Below are 19,087 nucleotides of genomic sequence, written 5' to 3'. Positions count from 1 at the left end.
TCATTGTACCTTACTTGGCACTTAACATATCCCTATATACTTTGACATGGTAGACCGGATCAGCGAAGACTATCAATAAGTGCTAGAATTGTTCAAAGTCTCACGAACAGCAGAGTGCAAAGTCACCCCCCGAGTGCAAAGTCACCCGCAACGACGGTACCCGAAAAGCCAAAAATAAATGAACTTTCCAAAAAATCGACTTATTCAACTTTTATTCTGACAAGTCAATTTTATCTAATAGGTATTTCTTGATGACAAATAATCATTATAAAAATTTTGATATTGGTTTATTAGAAATTGTGCAAGAACTTAAGGACAAAGCAGAAAAATATACGGCTATTGGTGTAGGAGACCATTTTGAACGTGTAAGAAAAGAAACTTATATATTTCTTTAAATAAATTTTGATGTCGTTAGTGTGAAATTTCAGGTATTAAACTACAATATCCCAGGCGGGAAGAATATTCGTGGGCTATCAGTGATGAACGCTTACGAACTATTGGTACCAAAAGAATCGGTTACAGAGCAGAATTTGAAATTAGTAGGATACCTCGGATGGTGCAATGAGATGGTAAGGAGTTTTGGGTACTTTCAATATGTAGACCTTATTTCATTTTGGGACAATTAAAAATTAAATACAATCTTTAGTTACATGCATCAGTGTTAATGTTCGATGACATAATGGATAGGAGTATAACCAGAAGAGGAAGACTTTGCTGGTACAAATTGGAAGATATCCACCTCTCTGCCATAAATGACTCGTTTATGATTAAAGCTGGAATTTATCAGATACTGAAGGAACATTTCACTCACTTGAAATGCTATACACAACTCCTTGAATTGTTTAATGACATGTGCTTTATTGCATTTCTTGCACAGTATTTGGATGCAAAATCACTGCAATTGGATGCTCTGAGTTTTACAATGGAACAATATAAAACCATTGCGATCCACAAGACCGGTAGCGGATATTATCTTACAATTGCATCGGCATTGCATTTGGCTGGATATACTTCTCCAGAAATATTTCAGCAAGCAAAAGAAATCCTTTTTGACATAGGCCTTTTTTTCCAAATACAGGATGACTTTATTGATTGTTTCGGTGATCCAAAATTAACTGGAAAAATTGGAACTGATATTCAGGATGGAAAATGCACGTGGCTTTCTGTAACTTGTGTTCAGAGGGCTACTGATACCCAGAAAGAGATTATGAGGGAGTATTTTGGAAAAGATGATACTAAAGCTGTTACGAGAGTTAAGCAACTGTACGAGGAACTATGTCTGCTAGATATTTATGCTACCTACGAGGAAGAATTCTCCAAAAGGATTAAAAGACAGATTGATCAAATTTCTCAGAAAATTCCTGGTAAAATCTTTCTCTTCATCCTGGATAAAATATTCAAGAGGAATCTATGACAGGATGGAGATTTAATATTATTATTAAAAAAAATTATTATTAATAATTTTCACATGTAATATTATATAATTATAATATAATATAATGCACCACTTTGATAAACTCCAGGAGCGCGAAGAAGCATCCACAATATGTGAGATCGTACTTGGGTGGTCTATCATGTGCTTAGCAGAGTCTTGCAAAACAGGATAAATCATTGTAAAAATAATGATCATCGAATAAAAAATGTCTCGATACGATTAATAATAATATGACAACAGGATCGTATTTTTTTGACGGTTTAGCATTATTATCGCCAGGACACTTAATCATAATTACAGAAACCCAGTGGTTCCTGTTTTTTTTTTTAAATAAAAATTTAAATATTTGCCTACACAATCTTTAATAGTTATCAAACATTTTCTGTATTCACTAATAAAATATGTCAATAATTCCTTGATTATTATGAAGAATTAATATAAATTAATTTAAAATAAAAATGAATAATAATTTTATAACCTGTTTATAGTAGATTAGACACGGTTATTTGGAGCTTGTTTTGTTCTTAGACTATTCACTGGAGGTAATATAACTTTTTGCATTGAGCAACTTCAAAATAGATCTATAAAAAGTGATCTTTTGCTTTTCGATATCCTGAAAAACCGTACTTTTACATATTAAGTTGGAGAGGGTGAGGTCAATGGCATAATTCGATTTACAAGAAAATCATATAAAGGCACCTAGTCGCTATTTTTAATTGTACGTACCGTCGTTGCGGGTGACTTTGCACGTTTTTTCGCTATTTTTCAACTTTGCTCTCTAAAAGTGGATAGTTAAAGTGAAGGGAGGGGGGATTTTGAGTAAAATTATTTGTATTCAGTTGTTAATGAATGGATTTTGTGCCACTAGCATTAATTTTATAAAATTTTACTGTGTTTAAAAAAATCAAGAAAAAAGGCTTGCACTGGGGATAAGGTGCGGGTGACTTTGCACTTTTTAATAAATACTAAAAAATCAACAATTTCTGATAATAAACGACAATGAAGATCTTTACATCTAAGGGTAATATGCACGAGATCTACAAGATGACATGATCGCCATCTTGATTTGACGTTTCTGTCCGCCATTTTGAATAACTGTCAAAATCTAAAACTGGTCCGATTGGGTTGAAATTTTAGTATGTTGTAGCTGATGTCAAGACCTTTTCAGAACGTATCTATGTCCCAGTCTACGTCAAGTATTTACCTAGATACAGAGGCTCACATTTTAAAATTTTGAAATCATCATATTTTGGCGATCTTTATTTTATAATCCTTAATTTTAAAATCTAAATGAAATGCCTCAGTAACCATTAAAAATGGTTGAGGCTTTTATTTTATATATTTATTTACTCTCACATAATTAAAAAAAATAAATGAAAAGTGCATTTATTATTTTTTTTTTATTTTTTCATTTTTGCAAAAACAGTTTTTCAGATCTTCAAATAATATGCTGTTATAAAGAAAAACAATACTTTTCTTTTTGTTTGTTATTTAGATCTCATCGCCTAACGATAGTACTGTCTTTTTTGTGATGATTTCGATAAAAGAAGCTCTCCGTAGTTCTGTATTCATGAAAATGTCAAAATTTTGAACTTAGAGCTCCTGTATCCAGGCAATCGCTTGACCTAGGTCGGATGTTATATATGTTCTGGAAAGGTTTTGACATCAGCTAGAACATACTAAAATTTCAGCTCAATCGGATGAAATTTTTGTTTTGACAGTTATTCAAAATGGCGGACAGAAACGTCAAACCAAGATGGCGACCACACCATCTTGTAGATCTCGGTCATTTTATCTTAAATTATCAAAAAATTGGATTATTTTTAGCCAAATACTTCTATAATAAAGCTTTAGAAAGCTCATTACATGCAATTTTATAACATAAATCATGCGTTCTTAGAAAGATAATAGGGAAAAAAATATTTTAATAAAAATAATCAACAAAATCGAAGTGGATTATTCAAGCCAGATAAATTTAGAATAGATTTGGGCAATTTACTACTCTGAAATCGATTTTGGAATTGCTCCTTCAGATAACTTTTTCACGGAGCCGTTTTTTGACAAAATACCTATATTAGCATTTCATTGACTATTACTGAAACCACAAGAATCCTTTTGAGGATCATTGTACCTTACTTGGTACTTAACATATCCCTATATACTTAGACATGGTAGATCGGATCGGCGAAGACCATCAATAAGTGCTAGAATTGTTCAAAGTCTCACGAACAGCAGAGTGCAAAGTCACCCCCCGAGTGCAAAGTCACCCGCAACGACGGTACCCTAATATTCATAATGGTTGTACACAAAAGGTCTGATTTTATCAGTATCTTTAAAATTTTATCTTTATAATTATTGATGAAATAAAAGATTTCTGGTTTATTTGATCGATATTACAATAAAATGTTCAATTTTCAGTGAAGATGTGTAACGTAAATTGGTCGCTGAAAAAGAGGTGTCAATACTTTGTCGATTTAATATTACTTCAGAATATCGTGAGCCATCATTCAGCTCGGTCAAGTTTATCAAAAGATCAATAAAATTTCAGATTTTAGAAAATTTTCCTTTTGTTGTGGTGAAACTGAAAGATAGAATTTAAAGGAAAACAATAATGATTTCAGTCTTCAGGAATTTTAATATTCAGAACACTCTTAATAAGAGAAATTGTTCCCATTTTTGGGAGCATTTGAGGTGTATTTCCAAGGCAAGTGTGGTTACTGATTCTTACTGTTTGAAGAAGAATGAGGCATCTTTTAAATCTTTGGAATCTGGTGACAACATGAAAACGATAAGGTAATTTTTTAATGGGAAAATTAAATAACGAAAAGTTGTGTTAAGTTTTGTTAAGGGTATTATAAAAGTACATTCAACGCATACAAAGAATTGATTATTGTAATAGATTTGAATTTAATCTCTAATTTAAAGTAAAATTTTAGCAATCCTCTATACGTTTCATTTTACACAAAATTTAAAAATATTAATTGTTTTTGAGTTTGTCTTTAAAGAATTATATTTTGTATTTTATTCTCTCTTACATGCAATTTAAAAGATTAAAAACGTTAAAAACATTCCATGTATTGAATAAAAAAGAATTAATGAAAGGCCATAAATCAATTTCGAGTTCATAAATCTTTCTTCTTTTTTGAGTGCATTTTGTGATTTAAATTTCTTGAATTTATTTATAGCTTGGATTAATAAGAAAATATCTTTATATTAAAGTCTTACGTAGTTTAGATTTCAAATGAAACAAATTTTTATTTTATTTATGTTATTATTATAATTAAGTTTTTTTTTATAATATGAAACAAAAATTAGTGTATCATATAGCAATATTCAAAGAAAATGAGTAATAGTGAAGCAGAAAAACTGAAGATATCGTCAGTTACATTGGCCGCTGTCGTGACGCATTTCTTTTGTCTCAGCATTGCATGCAAGAGGCGATGTCTTTAGTTTACTTGCACCAAATGCAGATACAAAACAAACGCAGATACGACAACGGTCTATGCAACCGACGAAATAACAAAAGAAAAAGAAGGAGGAGTAATATAATTTTTTATAATTAGATGATAACAAAGTTTATACTCTATACGAGATCAATTCTCAATTAATTTAATGGTTATTTTTGTCTTGAAAATAACACCTTTATGAGGTCTAATTATTTTTATAACAATAATTGTAACATATTGAATTTTATTTGAGTCATTATGTGTTCAATGTAAGAAAAAGGTCTTCAATTTTTTCTCTGCGCAACATAAAGTTGGAATTATATAAATTTTATTGATTCTGTTCTCTTCGATTTCTTTCACTTTCCGACTATTTGTTCTTTTTTAAACGTAGGGTAAAATTAAGTAATTTGGAACCATTTACAATTTGGGACATTTGATATTTTCTCACTGTTTTAGAGATTCAAAAGGAAGAAATCTGTTCCTTTTCTTCTTAATCGTATTTTTGTTATATTTTGTGGTCTTTGTTTTCTCTTTGCTCATCTGAAACAGTGAGAAAATATCAAGTGTTGCAAATTGTAAATGGTTCCAAATTACCTCATGTTACCCTAATGAAAATATATTTATTTTGAAAGTCGAAGTAAAAAGCATAGGATAGAATAATTGAAACTAACCCCGGATCGAATACATTTCATATAAATCCCAACTGATTTCAATCTTTGACGTTAAAATACGCTGTTGATATTGCTGAATATCCACAAAATCGACTTCAAAAACACATTTTCTTTCGAAATTGAAAAAATATTATTTTAAAAACTTGGAAAATGATAAAACTGCCATAAATTAATGCTAATCCAAAATTTATCAAGTTTTTTGAGAGCTCGTGAAAATATTCAATAACCGTATTTTGACAATTATGGCCCAGTTTCTATCTATTTCTATTTATCTATCGATTTCTAATTCTAAATTCTAATTCTAGGTTTCCCCTAATATGTAAACATTTATTGGCATAGTTTGTCATTAGGGGAAAGTGCCCATGCTTGATACCATTGGAAGCTTCGTAATGATTAAATTTTTCCTATGTTTCTCAATAAACTGGACTCCGCAATATATTTTAAAAACTGGCCAATTACCCATAGTTTTTAAAATATTTGGGGGTCCCGTGGCTCAGTGGATAGAGTACTGGATCTATGGCGCAGGGATCTCTGGTTCGAGCGACGGTCGAATCGCGCCCAGTGCTGGAAAAAATTTGATAGGCTGGACACATAGTTTCAGGCGCCCTGTCCTGAACCAGCTTATCACTTTCAGCACTGCCACTAGCCGTTCATACACTGATGGCTCCGTGCATCATTCTGGATTGGATGGCTTATTCCACATCAGTGTACCTCTCTTCGCTTAATCCCGGACAACGATAACTCTCTTCAACTCTATAACACAACTACATCTGCTCTGGTTCGTCAAGAAGTCAACTCACTCTAGCACCCGTCAGTTATGCGTGCTAGCTCTTTCGCTCAGATTATCAATCTTGGATTCCTTGGATGCTTCGAGAAATATTCTCTCTAATGAACATCTCATCTCTCTGCCCCTACAAGCTGTTGACCAGCGTGCTTTACTCAGCAAATAATTCAAATTTGTAAAAAATCTCTAACCGTTGCAAAAATAACATTCTACCTTGCCTGTATAGAGAGGCTCTTAAGCCTAATTTACAAATAAAAGGCCTACAAATTATTAATTATTATTATTATTATATGGTTGCGATGAGTTACATATATATTGTGAAAAATAGAAAATTTAGTCATTACGAAGCTTCCAATGGTATCAAACATGGGTATTTTCCCCTACTCCATTACTCATTCTCTCTTTTTTTTTTAGATTTTTAGAATAAGAATTGCATTCTTTTTTTTTAGACAACTGCAAATAAAGGAATATTCTACATCAACCTCAACTGCTAAATCTAAGGAAGAAAGTCAAAAGTTTTTTTCATACTTTCCAGGTTTGAAAGTTTCTTTTTTTTATTATCGAAGACTTTTACAGTATTATATCAAAGTTTTCTTTTTAATATGGATTATTGTCGATTTGGTTTTGGTTTGTCAGGTATTGTTCAGGAACTTAAAGGGATAGCAGAAAAATATGCGGCTTTCGGAGTAGGAGAGCATTTTGAACGTGTAAGAAAAATTATAATTTTCATTTTTAAGGTTTAACTCGTTTAACTACATATACTTTATGAGAATTTTCAGGTATTGGAGTATAATCTACAAGGTGGCAAGAAGCTACGTGGGGTATCTTCGTGGCAAGCTTACCAATTGCTGGTACCAAAGGATTCGATTACGGAAGATAGTTTGAAATTAGCAGGATACCTTGGATGGTGCATAGAGATGGTAAGGTACTTGTTTTCTTTTTATCTTGAATTAAGTAAACAATTACATTTTATGTGTAGCTACATGCAGCAATCTTAATGATCGATGACATAATGGATAGGAGTATAACCAGAAGAGGAAGGCTTTGCTGGTACAAAGTGGAAGATATCCAGCTCTCTGCTATAAATGATGCGTTTTTGGTTGACGCTGGAATTTATCAGATTCTGAAGGACCATTTCAGTCACATGGATTGTTATATAAAAATCCTTGAGTTATTCCACGAGATTAGTTTCACAACAACTCTTGGACAGTATTTGGACGCAAAATCCCAACAACAGGATGTTCTTAGTTTTACAATGGAACAATATAAAAACATTGCGATCCACAAAACATCTTACTATGGATATTATCTTCCAATTGCATCGGCATTGCATTTGGCTGGATATACTTCTCCAGAAATATTTCAGCAAGCAAAAGAAATCCTTCTTGAGATAGGCCTCTTTTTCCAGATTCAGGATGACTTTATTGATTGTTTCGGGGATCCAAAATTAACTGGGAAAATCGGAACTGATATTCAGGATGGAAAATGCACGTGGCTTTCTGTAACTTGTGTTCAGAGGGCTACTGATGCCCAGAAAGAGATTATGAAGGAGTGTTATGGGAAGGATGACACTGAAGCTATTGCTAGAATTAAGCAATTGTACGAGGAATTAAGTCTGCCAGATATTTATGCTACTTACGAGAAAGAATCCTACAACAGGATCAAGACACAGATTCAAAAAATCTCTCAGAAAGTTTCTGGTGACATCTTTCTTTTCTTCATGAACAAGTTATACAACAGGAAAGCTTAATTTTGACTATGGGTGATAACAAAAGAATATATTTAGTTATTTAGTGGAAGTGTGGCATGACGCATGACCTATTTTTTATGGGACAAGTTGGAAGGTTACATAATGGTGATGGTAGTTCATTTGAAAGTTATTTCGTATGTTCTTTAAAATAAAGGTTAATAAAAATCACTTTTAGTGTCAGATCTTTAAAATTTTTGTTGAGGTGATTTATGTAAAATATTAAGTACGATATGGTTCATTAGCATTTTTACAGTATTTAGATATTAACCTTGGTTTCTTCTTCAAAGAATTTTATTGCAAGGCTTTTTTGTTGCTAAAAGTGTCTCACCACTTTTCGCAATAAATTTGTCAACAATTTTAACAGTGGATTTAGAAGATTTCCAGAGGCATGTGATAAAACTGCTTTCCCGTTGTTCAATCAGTGCAATAGCCTCACGAACTTTCCTTCAGCACAGCACAGAGTAGATAAAAAAGAACAGAATTGATTTTATTCCAGGAGTTTTCTCTCCATCCAAACTTCCTCTTGGGTACCAGCAACATAAATCAGTTTACATTTTCAGTCTCCAGCATGAAATCACTTATTAACACTGGGGTCTGACCTTGCGTGTCTTGGACGGTGTTTCTAATCGTGAATAGAAATCTTAGGCTCTGAATAAACAGAGAATGTTGGAGAAAATATTCTGATACATGCGTCTCACTATTTGAAAATAACCTATAAAATAATACCAAGATCCTCGCTCTGATTGGAATACTCTTATTTTATTAATGGAGGAGAACTTATCTCCTGGTTTTCTGATCTCAAATTCAATTGTTTCGCTTTTGATTTATTGGCGACACTCAAGCAATTTATCAAATTCTGGCAAAAAAGCTAATTTTTAATTTTTTTTCATGTTTTGGTATGCTCTCCTAGGTATTCGCAAAAGAACCAATTCCAAATCTGTATTGATTTTCGAATTAGCCTTTTACAGTAACGACTTTTGAAGCACGCGAAGCACGCAAAGTTGTATCTTTTTCTGAAAGATTTAATTAGATTTGGAGATTATAATGAGGACAATGGTCTTAAAAGAAGTTTGGTCAATAACTCAATTTATTATAATGACGCTAAAGGATAAATAGCTCCGATAAAGTCGTTGGGAATTGACCAGGAAATCGGTTTTTAGTTTTCTTATAGAATTTTGCAATATCACCCAATCCAGGCGAACAATAAATTGTTGCAGCAACGAGTGTTCAAGTATCTAAGACTTCGCATAATGCTCGAACTCATGTCTTAGATGTGAGACACTGAATGTCCTTAAAGTAGCTTCTCATATTTGATTTATTAACACTAAACCTACCATGGCCGATCAAATTGACCGGTTTAAAAACTTTTTAAAATTAACAGATATTTAAACGGTACAGTCACTATCAAACTTTATGAATATCTTAAAATATGCATACAATATATTTTTCAGCGTTTATATTTTAATTTTTCCCTCTTTTTCAAGAAAAAATTGTTGCTTATCCTACTCCTACCACGGTCTGTCATTCCACCGAAAAAACGATCAAAAACGGTCAGTAGGTTTAGTGTTAAAATCCTCCATCGTTATCGGCTCACAACCAATTTGAACAGATTTAAAAATCACTCAAAAGATCTTTCTCAAAAAATCATTATTGGTCTTATTGATTCATTACCAACGACAGAGGCGAATTTAGTCGGTTAAGACTAATCATTGATTTCTAGACCTTTTAAATCAATCCAAACTTGAGTTTTTTTTTTTTTTTGAAAAATACCTTCTAATTTTGAATCCTAATAAAAAAAGCATACTTTTGAAAGATTTTGTTCTTGTTATGAATGTGTCCTTCAATGCCCCTAAGTCATTAATCCTAATCGTTTAGCCTCTAGCTCTAGTCGCGGACACACACAGAATAACGAACAAACCGATAAGGTGAAGTTATCACTTATGGACGTTATACACTTATCGACAATTTGGAAAAATCATAAATTCTTACCTAAAATAGATTTCGAAAAACCGCAAAATTGTTAATCACACCATAAACTGATAGTTTTATGATTTTTCGAGTTTGTTTTATGTAAGACCTTAAGATTTTAGTACGATGTCCAAGAATAATGGCGTCCATAAGTGATGAATCTACCCTAAACCATGTGATGCTATTTTTTTCTCAAATTATGATATTCGAAAGATATTCGAATAAAAGTGATTATCGTCTGTGATAAAAGTGATTATAATCGTCTAGAATCTGAAACTATTAAAAAATTAAATTTCGTCCAAATTAGTTGATAAGTATGCAAATTAGTGGAAGGAAATATAACTCATTTGTAAAAAAAAATAAAGCTTAAAACGGATAGAACAGCGGTAAAGTTAATATTAAAATGAAATTTTGGAAAAACGAGCCAATGGATCTTTTTAAGGGGCCTCGGTCAAAATCCCGAACGCCAAAATCCTGAAAGCCAAAATCCCGAACGCCAAAATCCCGAAAGCCAAAATCCCGAATTCTTAAAAGTATCACAGCTACTCCCAGGATTGTACCCGCGCTTGCTGGAGACAAAGGGAAATCTTCTGTGTCTTAGGAAATTATTCTAAAAATTTTCCTCCATATAATTTCATCCCTTTCAGGATTATGAAAATTCGGGATTTTAGCTTTCGGGATTTTGGCCTTTTAGGGATTTTGGTCTTCGGGATTTTGGCTTTCGGGATTTTGGCTTTCGGGATCTTGGATTTCGGGATTTTGGCTTTCGGGATTTTGGCTTTCGGCATTTTGGCCTTTTTGTTATTTTGGCCTTCGGGATTTTAGCTTTCGGGATTTTGGCTTTCGGGATCTTGGATTTCGGGATTTTGGCTTTCGGGATTTTGGCTTTCGGGATTTTGGCCTTTTCGGGATTTTGGCTTTTTGGATTTTGGCTTTCAGGATTTTGGCTTTCGGGATTTTGGCCTTTTCAGGATTTTGGCTCTCGGGATTTTGGCTTTCGAGATTTTGGCTTTCGGGATTTTGGCTGCCACTGCTTTTTAAGATATTGCCATAAGGATATTGCTTCCCAATTTGACAAACTTTAATTTCACAAAATTTGTATTCAAAGTAAGACCAGTTAATAAAGAGCCTTTATAAGACCCACATTACTATCCCTTTTGGTCCGTATAGGATTAGCAACAGTAAGGGCTTGAAGATCAGCAACAGAAATTCAAACTCGATAGTTTATAACTTCTTCCCTTTGAAATCCGAGCAATAAAAGGCACAAATTGACTTCCTAAATAGAATCTGTATGAATGCAATGCGGATGAAGGCGCAAAATGCATTTGGGTTCTTGCAAAAGCATGCAATTTCACAAGTTTCTGCAACACTTTTCGGACTAATCCGCAGCTGGAAGCTTTTGACGTGCCTCAGTAACTTTCATTTATTCAACTAATGAAGAAAATCTTCAATTTGCTATATGTTACATTATATTCCTAGCACTGTGATAGTGGTATGAGATTAAATTCTTAGCACACCCGTGAGTTTTTGTTGAGATGCACTCTATAGTTATTCTTTCCCTCATATCTTTATAGTCCTTTCTTAGTCTCTACCACCAGGGCTTTGTTAATTTGAAGACAAAGTGGTGAACATTGTACAATTTTCAGGTGAATGCCTTTAACACTCTGAAGAATTATAGTTAGATGAAAGTCGTTAAATATTTCAAAAGTGAAAAGAATGAATTTTAAAATAACCACCGATGATCTTTCTTAATAGAATACAAAGTTTATTTTACCATAAAACTTATGAATTTTGCATGAAACAATTTACCAATAAAAAAAAACCCTTAATGTTTCCACTGTTTTCACAGGAGATTCGACATTATTTGCATGCCAAATCGATTATGTAAATTGAAAAAGAAACTTTCTTAAGCATTCCTTTTTCTTACTCCCGTTTACTGGGACAATTCTGCATAATATATAGGGAATAACTATACAGAGAATAATTTAAAACATAGGACCATTTTGCAGAATAATGGTATACAAGAGTAAAATAAAAATTTGTTTGCATATGTCTCAACAGTTCTTAATTACCCGGTCTGTGTTCTGTTCCAAAAAATAAATCTACAGTCCTTTCTCAATGCAGTAAGACAAATACTCTCTATTTTAAAGTAATTAGCTTCTGAAGTGCTGAGACGATTTCGTATATATTTTTTTAGAATACTCTTGTTCTTTTGAGTTCTAATTTAGCAACATGGAATGGGTTAACATTTCTTAATTAATCTCAGCGGCTAAAAAAAAGATTCTTGGTGAAAAAAACTAATTAAACTTTCCAACAGAAATTGCTTGACTAATTTGAAAATATACTGAAATGTATTTGTGTCTATAATCAGGCAATTGTGAAGAGATTCCAGCGTCAAGGAAATGTTGTAAGCAAATATATAAATAAGAATCAACACGAATTTAGGATGAAAAGTAAAAATAAAAAAGGTTCAGTCATTTCTAGCGTGGTATTTACTCAAGAAAAGGGCTTAAATATCATCAGACAGAGGCTTTTATTTAGAGGATACTTTAGAGCAGCGGACGGAAATAAATTTAGTTTCGTATATAACAAAATAAATTCGAATTCATCATGGTTTTGATCATTTGCTCAAAAGAGAGGTTTAATTTAATCTTTATTGATTGACCAGGTGATAGCAATTTGGAAATGTGTCTCTTTATATTGGAAAGTTTCATACAGAATATAACACAATTTTGTCCAGTAGCAAATTGGATCGATACGGCTTTTGCCTTTAATTGAGTATTTGAATACTTATGATCCATATAGTTTGAGTATAATTTTAAATATTATTGTATATTTTCTCCATAGCCACAAGTAATATTATGTATTATGTCCAACGCACAATAACTTTTGTTTGTAAACATGTTTTCAAAATTTTCTATGAGAGAGAACGAGATGACTGGATCTACATTTCATTCAGTCTCATTGAAAACTCAAAAGCATGTTTAATAAACAAAAGGTATTGTGCGTTGGGCATTATTCGATAGAATACTGTGATTTTGAAGTGTTTGGAAAAAATAACCTCGTGCACTGTTTGTGTGTTGCGTGTGTTCGCTTTCATTAATGTTAGAGAGTAAACGGTGAGAGATAGCGGCTTTCGGTCTTTTATCCACTGAGTGAGAGAAATCCGAAAAAGTTAAAATAACATTCCGGAAATGTTAATATAACCCTGCAGTATTGATCCCAAATTGGTGTAAATATTACCTTTTTAGTTGTATTTAGGGTTAAAGTTACCCTTTTTCATGTTAATTTTACCCTTAAAAAGATGTAAAATTAACATTAAAAAAATTGATATATTTTTACACCTAAAAAGTGTTAAAGTTATGAGAAAAAAAGTTAATCACACCCTCTTTTTTTATCTCAGTGTCGATACTCCAAAAGGTTTTGATAATATTCATTCATATAGCGAAACTGTATTTCGTATAGTATTCATATCATTTGTACATAAAGTATGAGAATTTACTTTGTTCGATTTGAATAAAATTGCTGATCTGCATAGACAGGTCTTTGAATTTTCATCATAAGAACTGTTCAGTGTGCTCAGTTAATCAATAAAATATGAATGTTCGGTGATAATGGTAGTGATCGGAGAGATCAATTGATCACGGCGACTCTTCAGTACAATGAAACTGAGAACGGTAACAGTTCGGTTGCCATCAGCTGATCACTAAAACTGTCTGGAGATATATATCATTTTGTATTAGGTCTGTTGAGCTTGGAGGAGTTGGAGGGAGAAAGCCCGTCCTGACGAAGTTCTATGCCAACGGTACCAATCGCTGTTCAGCTGAGATGATGACTCTGAAGGGTGCTATAACGGCGACTAACTACGTGATTACTATAGTTCCGCGACGGTTATGATATCGCTATACTTAGTTCTGCTAAATGGAGTCGTGATCGTGAGTGCTCGACGAGTTATTCTGAAGGCACAATCGAATCGGCTCCTCAGTCGGTCTTCATCAGTGAAGCGAGGAGGACGCCGGATTCGTGGCTCTCTTGGAATGAGCAATTAGGGCTCACTCCCGGAGACAAACGATGAAGGGTGCTCCAGCATGTTCTGGTATGGGCCCGTAGCAATTCTTGCTACAATTTGATCACGGTAACAGATCCGTTCGATCATCTGGTCACGGAAACCGATCGGAAATATCAGTTGATAACGAAGACCAATTTGTAAGATTAGCTGACAACGTAAATTGTTTGGCTAGATCACTTTGAGTTGTCGGTGATCCTCTGATCACAGTGATTGATCGGTGAGATTAGCTGATTACGGTGACTTTCGGTACAATCAGCTGATCACGAAAACTGATCAGAGAGATCAGATCTCACGGTGAATGATCACGTGATTTTTCCGATCATGGTGACTGCTCGGCACGATCAAATGAATATGACGATTGGATAGATCACACTAACTGATCAGCAAGATCAGCAAACAACGGAGACTGGTCGAAGAGATTAGGTGACCACAGTGCTGATACGTGTGATCAATTGATCGCGGTAACCAATCGCTCGGATAGGCTGATTACAAAGATTAATCGGCGAGAACAGCTGATCATCATGAAAGATCGGCGCCAACAGAATGATCTACCACTCACTGTTCACTCGCAAATAATACTTGTATATCATTATTATATTATAATTTTTACATAAAAAATAATGATTTAACTAGTTTAAGTTTTAATAACATTTTGTCAACGGATAAGCACAGATCTCATAACTTCCCTCTTCGATACTGAATTCAAAATGGTAAACACTCTACTACCACAAAAAAATCTATAAATTCTTAAGTTTATGATTGAATAGCCTCCTAGTGAACATAAAATATAAGAAGTGTTTGCACAAAGTTACGTGGAGATAAAAAAGGGCCTACAGATCGGCCAACGCACTCACATCCCAAGCACCAAGAACTCGAATCGGAACCACACACAATCGATTGGAGGCTTGTTTCGAAGGCATGCAAAAAATATTAATGGATATCAGTGCAAATAAGGAAACCTGACTCTCTGGTGCCGTTTCCCTGCAGATGATACGACATTCTCAGGCTTCTCTGGATCGTCCAACTCACTCTCACATTCTGCTCTAGACGAGGTGAAATGCCTCCTGGGTTGTGCAAGAGATGCAATTCAATGAACATGAATCTCATGTGCAGAAGAATAAACTGCAATTGACATTCTCCATGAGAGCCGTCTCCATGGCTGATTTGGTCAGAAGCCGCCTCAAGAGAACCCTTGAGGGATTTCGCGCTTTGACTCTCTTCTGCGATTGTACGGAAAAACTCGTTTTTGCCATATTGAGCCTCAAAATGCCATTTCAGTGCAAAATCCCGCCAAGTTAAATAAATGACGAAGAAATGTTGAATTGGAAAAAGTTGCATTAAAAGATGGTGAGATGTTTTAACAATCTCATTACGACACTCACGGAGCATTTGTGCCAGTATTGAAGAAATCTCCTGAATACTATTAAAATCATTTTTCATTGCAAATTCCTCTATTCTAATTCCATGCAAGATTATTGCAATGCATCCCTCATTGTGGACTCTACAACATTAACTTTTCATGGACTTTTGCCAATTCCACTGTAACTTCTCGTGTTCAAATTCTAAACGGACATTTCAGAGGATGTTTCCGTCTGTTTTTTTGCTCATCCCAAAAAAAAAACGCTCAGACGAGAAAGTTAATTTAATGATTGCATTGGACCATTTGGATCTAGACTAGGGAAATGGATTTTCACACTCTCAATGGATTCCGGTCAATTTCCAATTAAGTGCCAAGTGTGAATGCCTAAAATTCCCCAATACAATTTTCATTTTTACTGCAATAAAAGCGATGCTATACAGCCCCTCCTGATTATTTTAGCAATTGATGCCCGGAAAGAATGAAAATGTGGGCCACTTAAGTGCAAAATTTATTCACAAAAGGGCACTCCTTTTTGGCATTGGTTTGAATAAAACATTCCAAGAACAATTGGTATTATATGCTAAATTTAAGAGCAATCCAATTGATTGTCCAAAGCCAAAGTGTTAATGCGACTCTTCAGAGTTCGTTTTGGGCGAAAATATTATTAATTCTGCTTGAATATTAGTTTGAAGACTCTATTTTGTTTTAATTAAGAATATATGAGCAGAATGATTGATTTGATAGCAACAGATGCTAGTAGAACTACGCTCAAGAACAAGAAATTGAGACACAAAAAGCGTTTAATTAAGTATGACCAAACAGGATTAATTGAGATACAGCATCAGTAATTGGGAGCCAAAAAGTGAGTCATAAGCCGGAATTTGAAATAAAGTTGCTAAATCATCAACCAATAGAAAATAATCTGAATGTAACTATAATATTATTTGAGGTTAAGAAGCAAGCTAAACCTAAGAAATTTGTTAACTGCCCATTGAAGAGACCATTAGAACAGAATTTTAAAATTTTAATCTTCATTTTGATAAGCAAATTTCATAAAATCAGTCCAGCAAACCATTGTATTCTGATTTTCAACATTTGTAGTTATAGAGTGCATTAAATTTAAAAAAAAAAATTTTTGATCGAGTTAAGTGATTTCTATAAAATAGTCCAAAATAAGTCATCCGGGGAGTGGTTTGGAGTACTTTTCGAATGTTAGCCACGCCCACTAAAAATATTTGATTCAAATTCGATAAGTGTGACCTAAAAAGAGTTTTTTTCGCAAAATTTACTCATTTCTATTATGACTATTTTCTCTACTATTATTTACGACTATTTTGGATTATAGAGAAAATTTCCTATCTTTAAATAAGTTCAACGCTTGACTCAATAAAGTTGTGGAAGATTGGCACGCTTATTTAAAGGACTTCATTGAAATTTAAATCCGCAAATTGTTTGATTTAAATCGTAAAATTTAGTCATTACGAAGCTTGGGATCACACGAAGCATGAGCACTTTCCCCTACCATAAGATCAAATTTTACTAATTCAAATCGTGCTTCTATTTCTCATGAATTATAAATCGTAGCTCAAGAACTATTAAAATTTGTATAAAAAACAACCGGAAGGAATACTAACATCTTTTATATACATTAATACGTATTAGATTTCCGTTATCCATCAACATTTATTTAAACCAAACAACCCCAAGTAAAATAATTTCTATATACCCTGCAGCATGTCTTTAACGATAAGGTCCCTTAATCAATTTATCGAGATTTTCTGCCCTGAGATAAACCGTCAGTAAGATTTGGAAGGAAAAATGTTAGGGATGCTTCTCAGTGTGTTTATGCATGGTGTTTGTTCTTGGGGGTGTATTTTCGTGTTTGGTGCGATATGACATGGAAAAAAGGAGTGTTACATCTCTCTGGGGTGCTGTTGAGATCGTCATTTGCACATTTGGGGGATTTGAGTTGGAAGGAATGAGCATTAAATCCCTCAGCGAGACAAACACAGACATCCAAGAACAAACATTCTGAATTTCATTGACTGAGAAATGATGACGGTTTTAGCATCTGGAAATGACTTCTTCCCGAAACACACCCCTCTAACTAAAGCTCTCCCAAAGTGCCAAGACGTTGGCAATTGTCGATAGCACAGTATAAATTGCAGCAGTAATCCTTCAACGACAATTTGCTCCAAGAAAAGTATATTTCTCGTCAATATTTACTTCCTATGCATTTTAATTCAAAACCTTTGTTCTCGTATATGAGAATATTAGGTGAGATTCTTAACAATCTCACCTACTATAATCCTAACAAAATTTCATGTCGTCCGATCGACCTCAAATTTGGCCAAAATCCGTTTCGCCACTTCCTGATTCCGAATATATATGTGGCTAAGTTACGTTCCCGGCCGGCCGGCCGGCCGGCCGCTCTTTGGAGCTTAATAGCTCCTAAACTAAAAAAGGTATCGACTTGCGGTTTTCGGCAAAGGTTATATATCGGGTGAAAATTGCAACTTGGTGCATTGACCCCCCACCCCCCACCCCTCCTTCCGCCATTTTGAAGACCCCCCTTTTTTTGTTTTCTCAATAGCTCCGCCCCTATGGCATTCAGCGGACTCAAATTTTAGTATGTTATAGCTGGGCCTTAGAGCTTTCCATCAATACCAAACTTAAGGTCCCCCGACCCCCCTGACCCGAGCTATAAGGGTCCAAAAAAAATTTCTTAAAATGGCCATAACTCCGGTTCTAATTATCAGAATTTAAAAAGTAAGGGCTTTTTGGAAAGCTCTCGTGAAATGCCACTTCCCTTTCTAACATCGCAAGTTCATAAAACCACCGCTAGGGGCGCTTTTTTTAAAAAGAAAATTTTTAAATCTTAAAAGTTAAATAACTCAAAAATTCCATTGTGCATCGGGCTGAAAATTTAGTATGTTGTAGCCGTTGATTATACCTATCAAACAAAAAAAACCTTAAGTCGATCCATAACCCCTGACCCGAGCTATAAGGGGTCAAAGTTCGAACATTGACCGGCCTCTATCTCCGGTTCTAATTAACATAGCGACCTAAATTTTACCTTTTTGGTTTCGTCTCGATGAGCACTTTCAGATGGAAGTTCAAAAAGTCACCACAGGTGGCGCTGTGATAGCGTCAAAATTCATCGAAATTCAAAGTCACTTTTCTCAAAAACGGCATTGTGCAAGTTAATGAAATTTTAGTATGTTGTAGTCCAGTCTAGGACGTTTCCAAAATGGTGCGTATGCGCGCTGTGGTTTCAATAGAACCGGAGATATGAGGGGTCAAAGTTCACGAAATTCAAAAAATCATATCTCCGGTTCTATGTGACCGATTTTGATGAATGAGGGCTTAAACGAAAGATCTCACCAAATGCTACAACTTTCTAGAATATTTGAACTTCGTGGAACCAACACCAGGGGCGCCACAGTCGAAAAACCAATTTCAATATCACATAACCTCAATTATCTCGACTGTCGCTGAACCGATTTTGATGATTACTTCAACATAATTGTAGAGCACATTTGTCTCTACATTTCGTCCATACATCATTTTCCACTCAGACTACGCTATCACTCCAATTTTGCCG

The 19,087-nt window shown here is 34.2% G+C and overlaps 2 protein-coding genes across 5 annotated transcripts in view; one reads left to right on the top strand and one right to left on the bottom strand.

The window, feature by feature from the left end:
• The window catches only part of LOC129799685 (mucin-2), a 171,766-nt gene that overhangs the window by 75,172 nt on the left and 77,507 nt on the right, over positions 1-19,087 (bottom strand). The gene's annotated exons all lie outside the window — the stretch shown is intronic.
• Positions 3,923-8,268, top strand: LOC129799695 (farnesyl pyrophosphate synthase-like). The gene is made up of 5 exons (XM_055843849.1): positions 3,923-4,228; positions 6,786-6,871; positions 6,973-7,043; positions 7,116-7,256; positions 7,316-8,268. Exons 1-5 carry the CDS (start codon positions 4,047-4,049, stop codon positions 8,084-8,086), a joined length of 1,251 nt encoding a protein of 416 aa, XP_055699824.1. The 5' UTR covers positions 3,923-4,046; the 3' UTR covers positions 8,087-8,268.

The sequence above is a fragment of the Phlebotomus papatasi genome, chromosome 1 (assembly GCF_024763615.1).
Source record: "Phlebotomus papatasi isolate M1 chromosome 1, Ppap_2.1, whole genome shotgun sequence".
NCBI lineage: Eukaryota > Metazoa > Arthropoda > Insecta > Diptera > Psychodidae > Phlebotomus > Phlebotomus papatasi.
Note: the sequence above shows the minus strand (reverse complement) of the source record. Positions and strands in the feature narration are given on the sequence as shown.

Excerpts from the sequence above, each read along its gene's own strand:
- LOC129799695 (XM_055843849.1), top strand. The coding sequence starts at position 4,047 with ATGATTTCAGTCTTCAGGAATTTTAATATTCAGAACACTCTTAATAAG. Across the intron at positions 4,229-6,785 it reads GACAACATGAAAACGATAAG|ACAACTGCAAATAAAGGAAT; the intron begins GTAATTTTTTAA and ends CTTTTTTTTTAG. Across the intron at positions 7,257-7,315 it reads TTGGATGGTGCATAGAGATG|CTACATGCAGCAATCTTAAT; the intron begins GTAAGGTACTTG and ends TTTTATGTGTAG.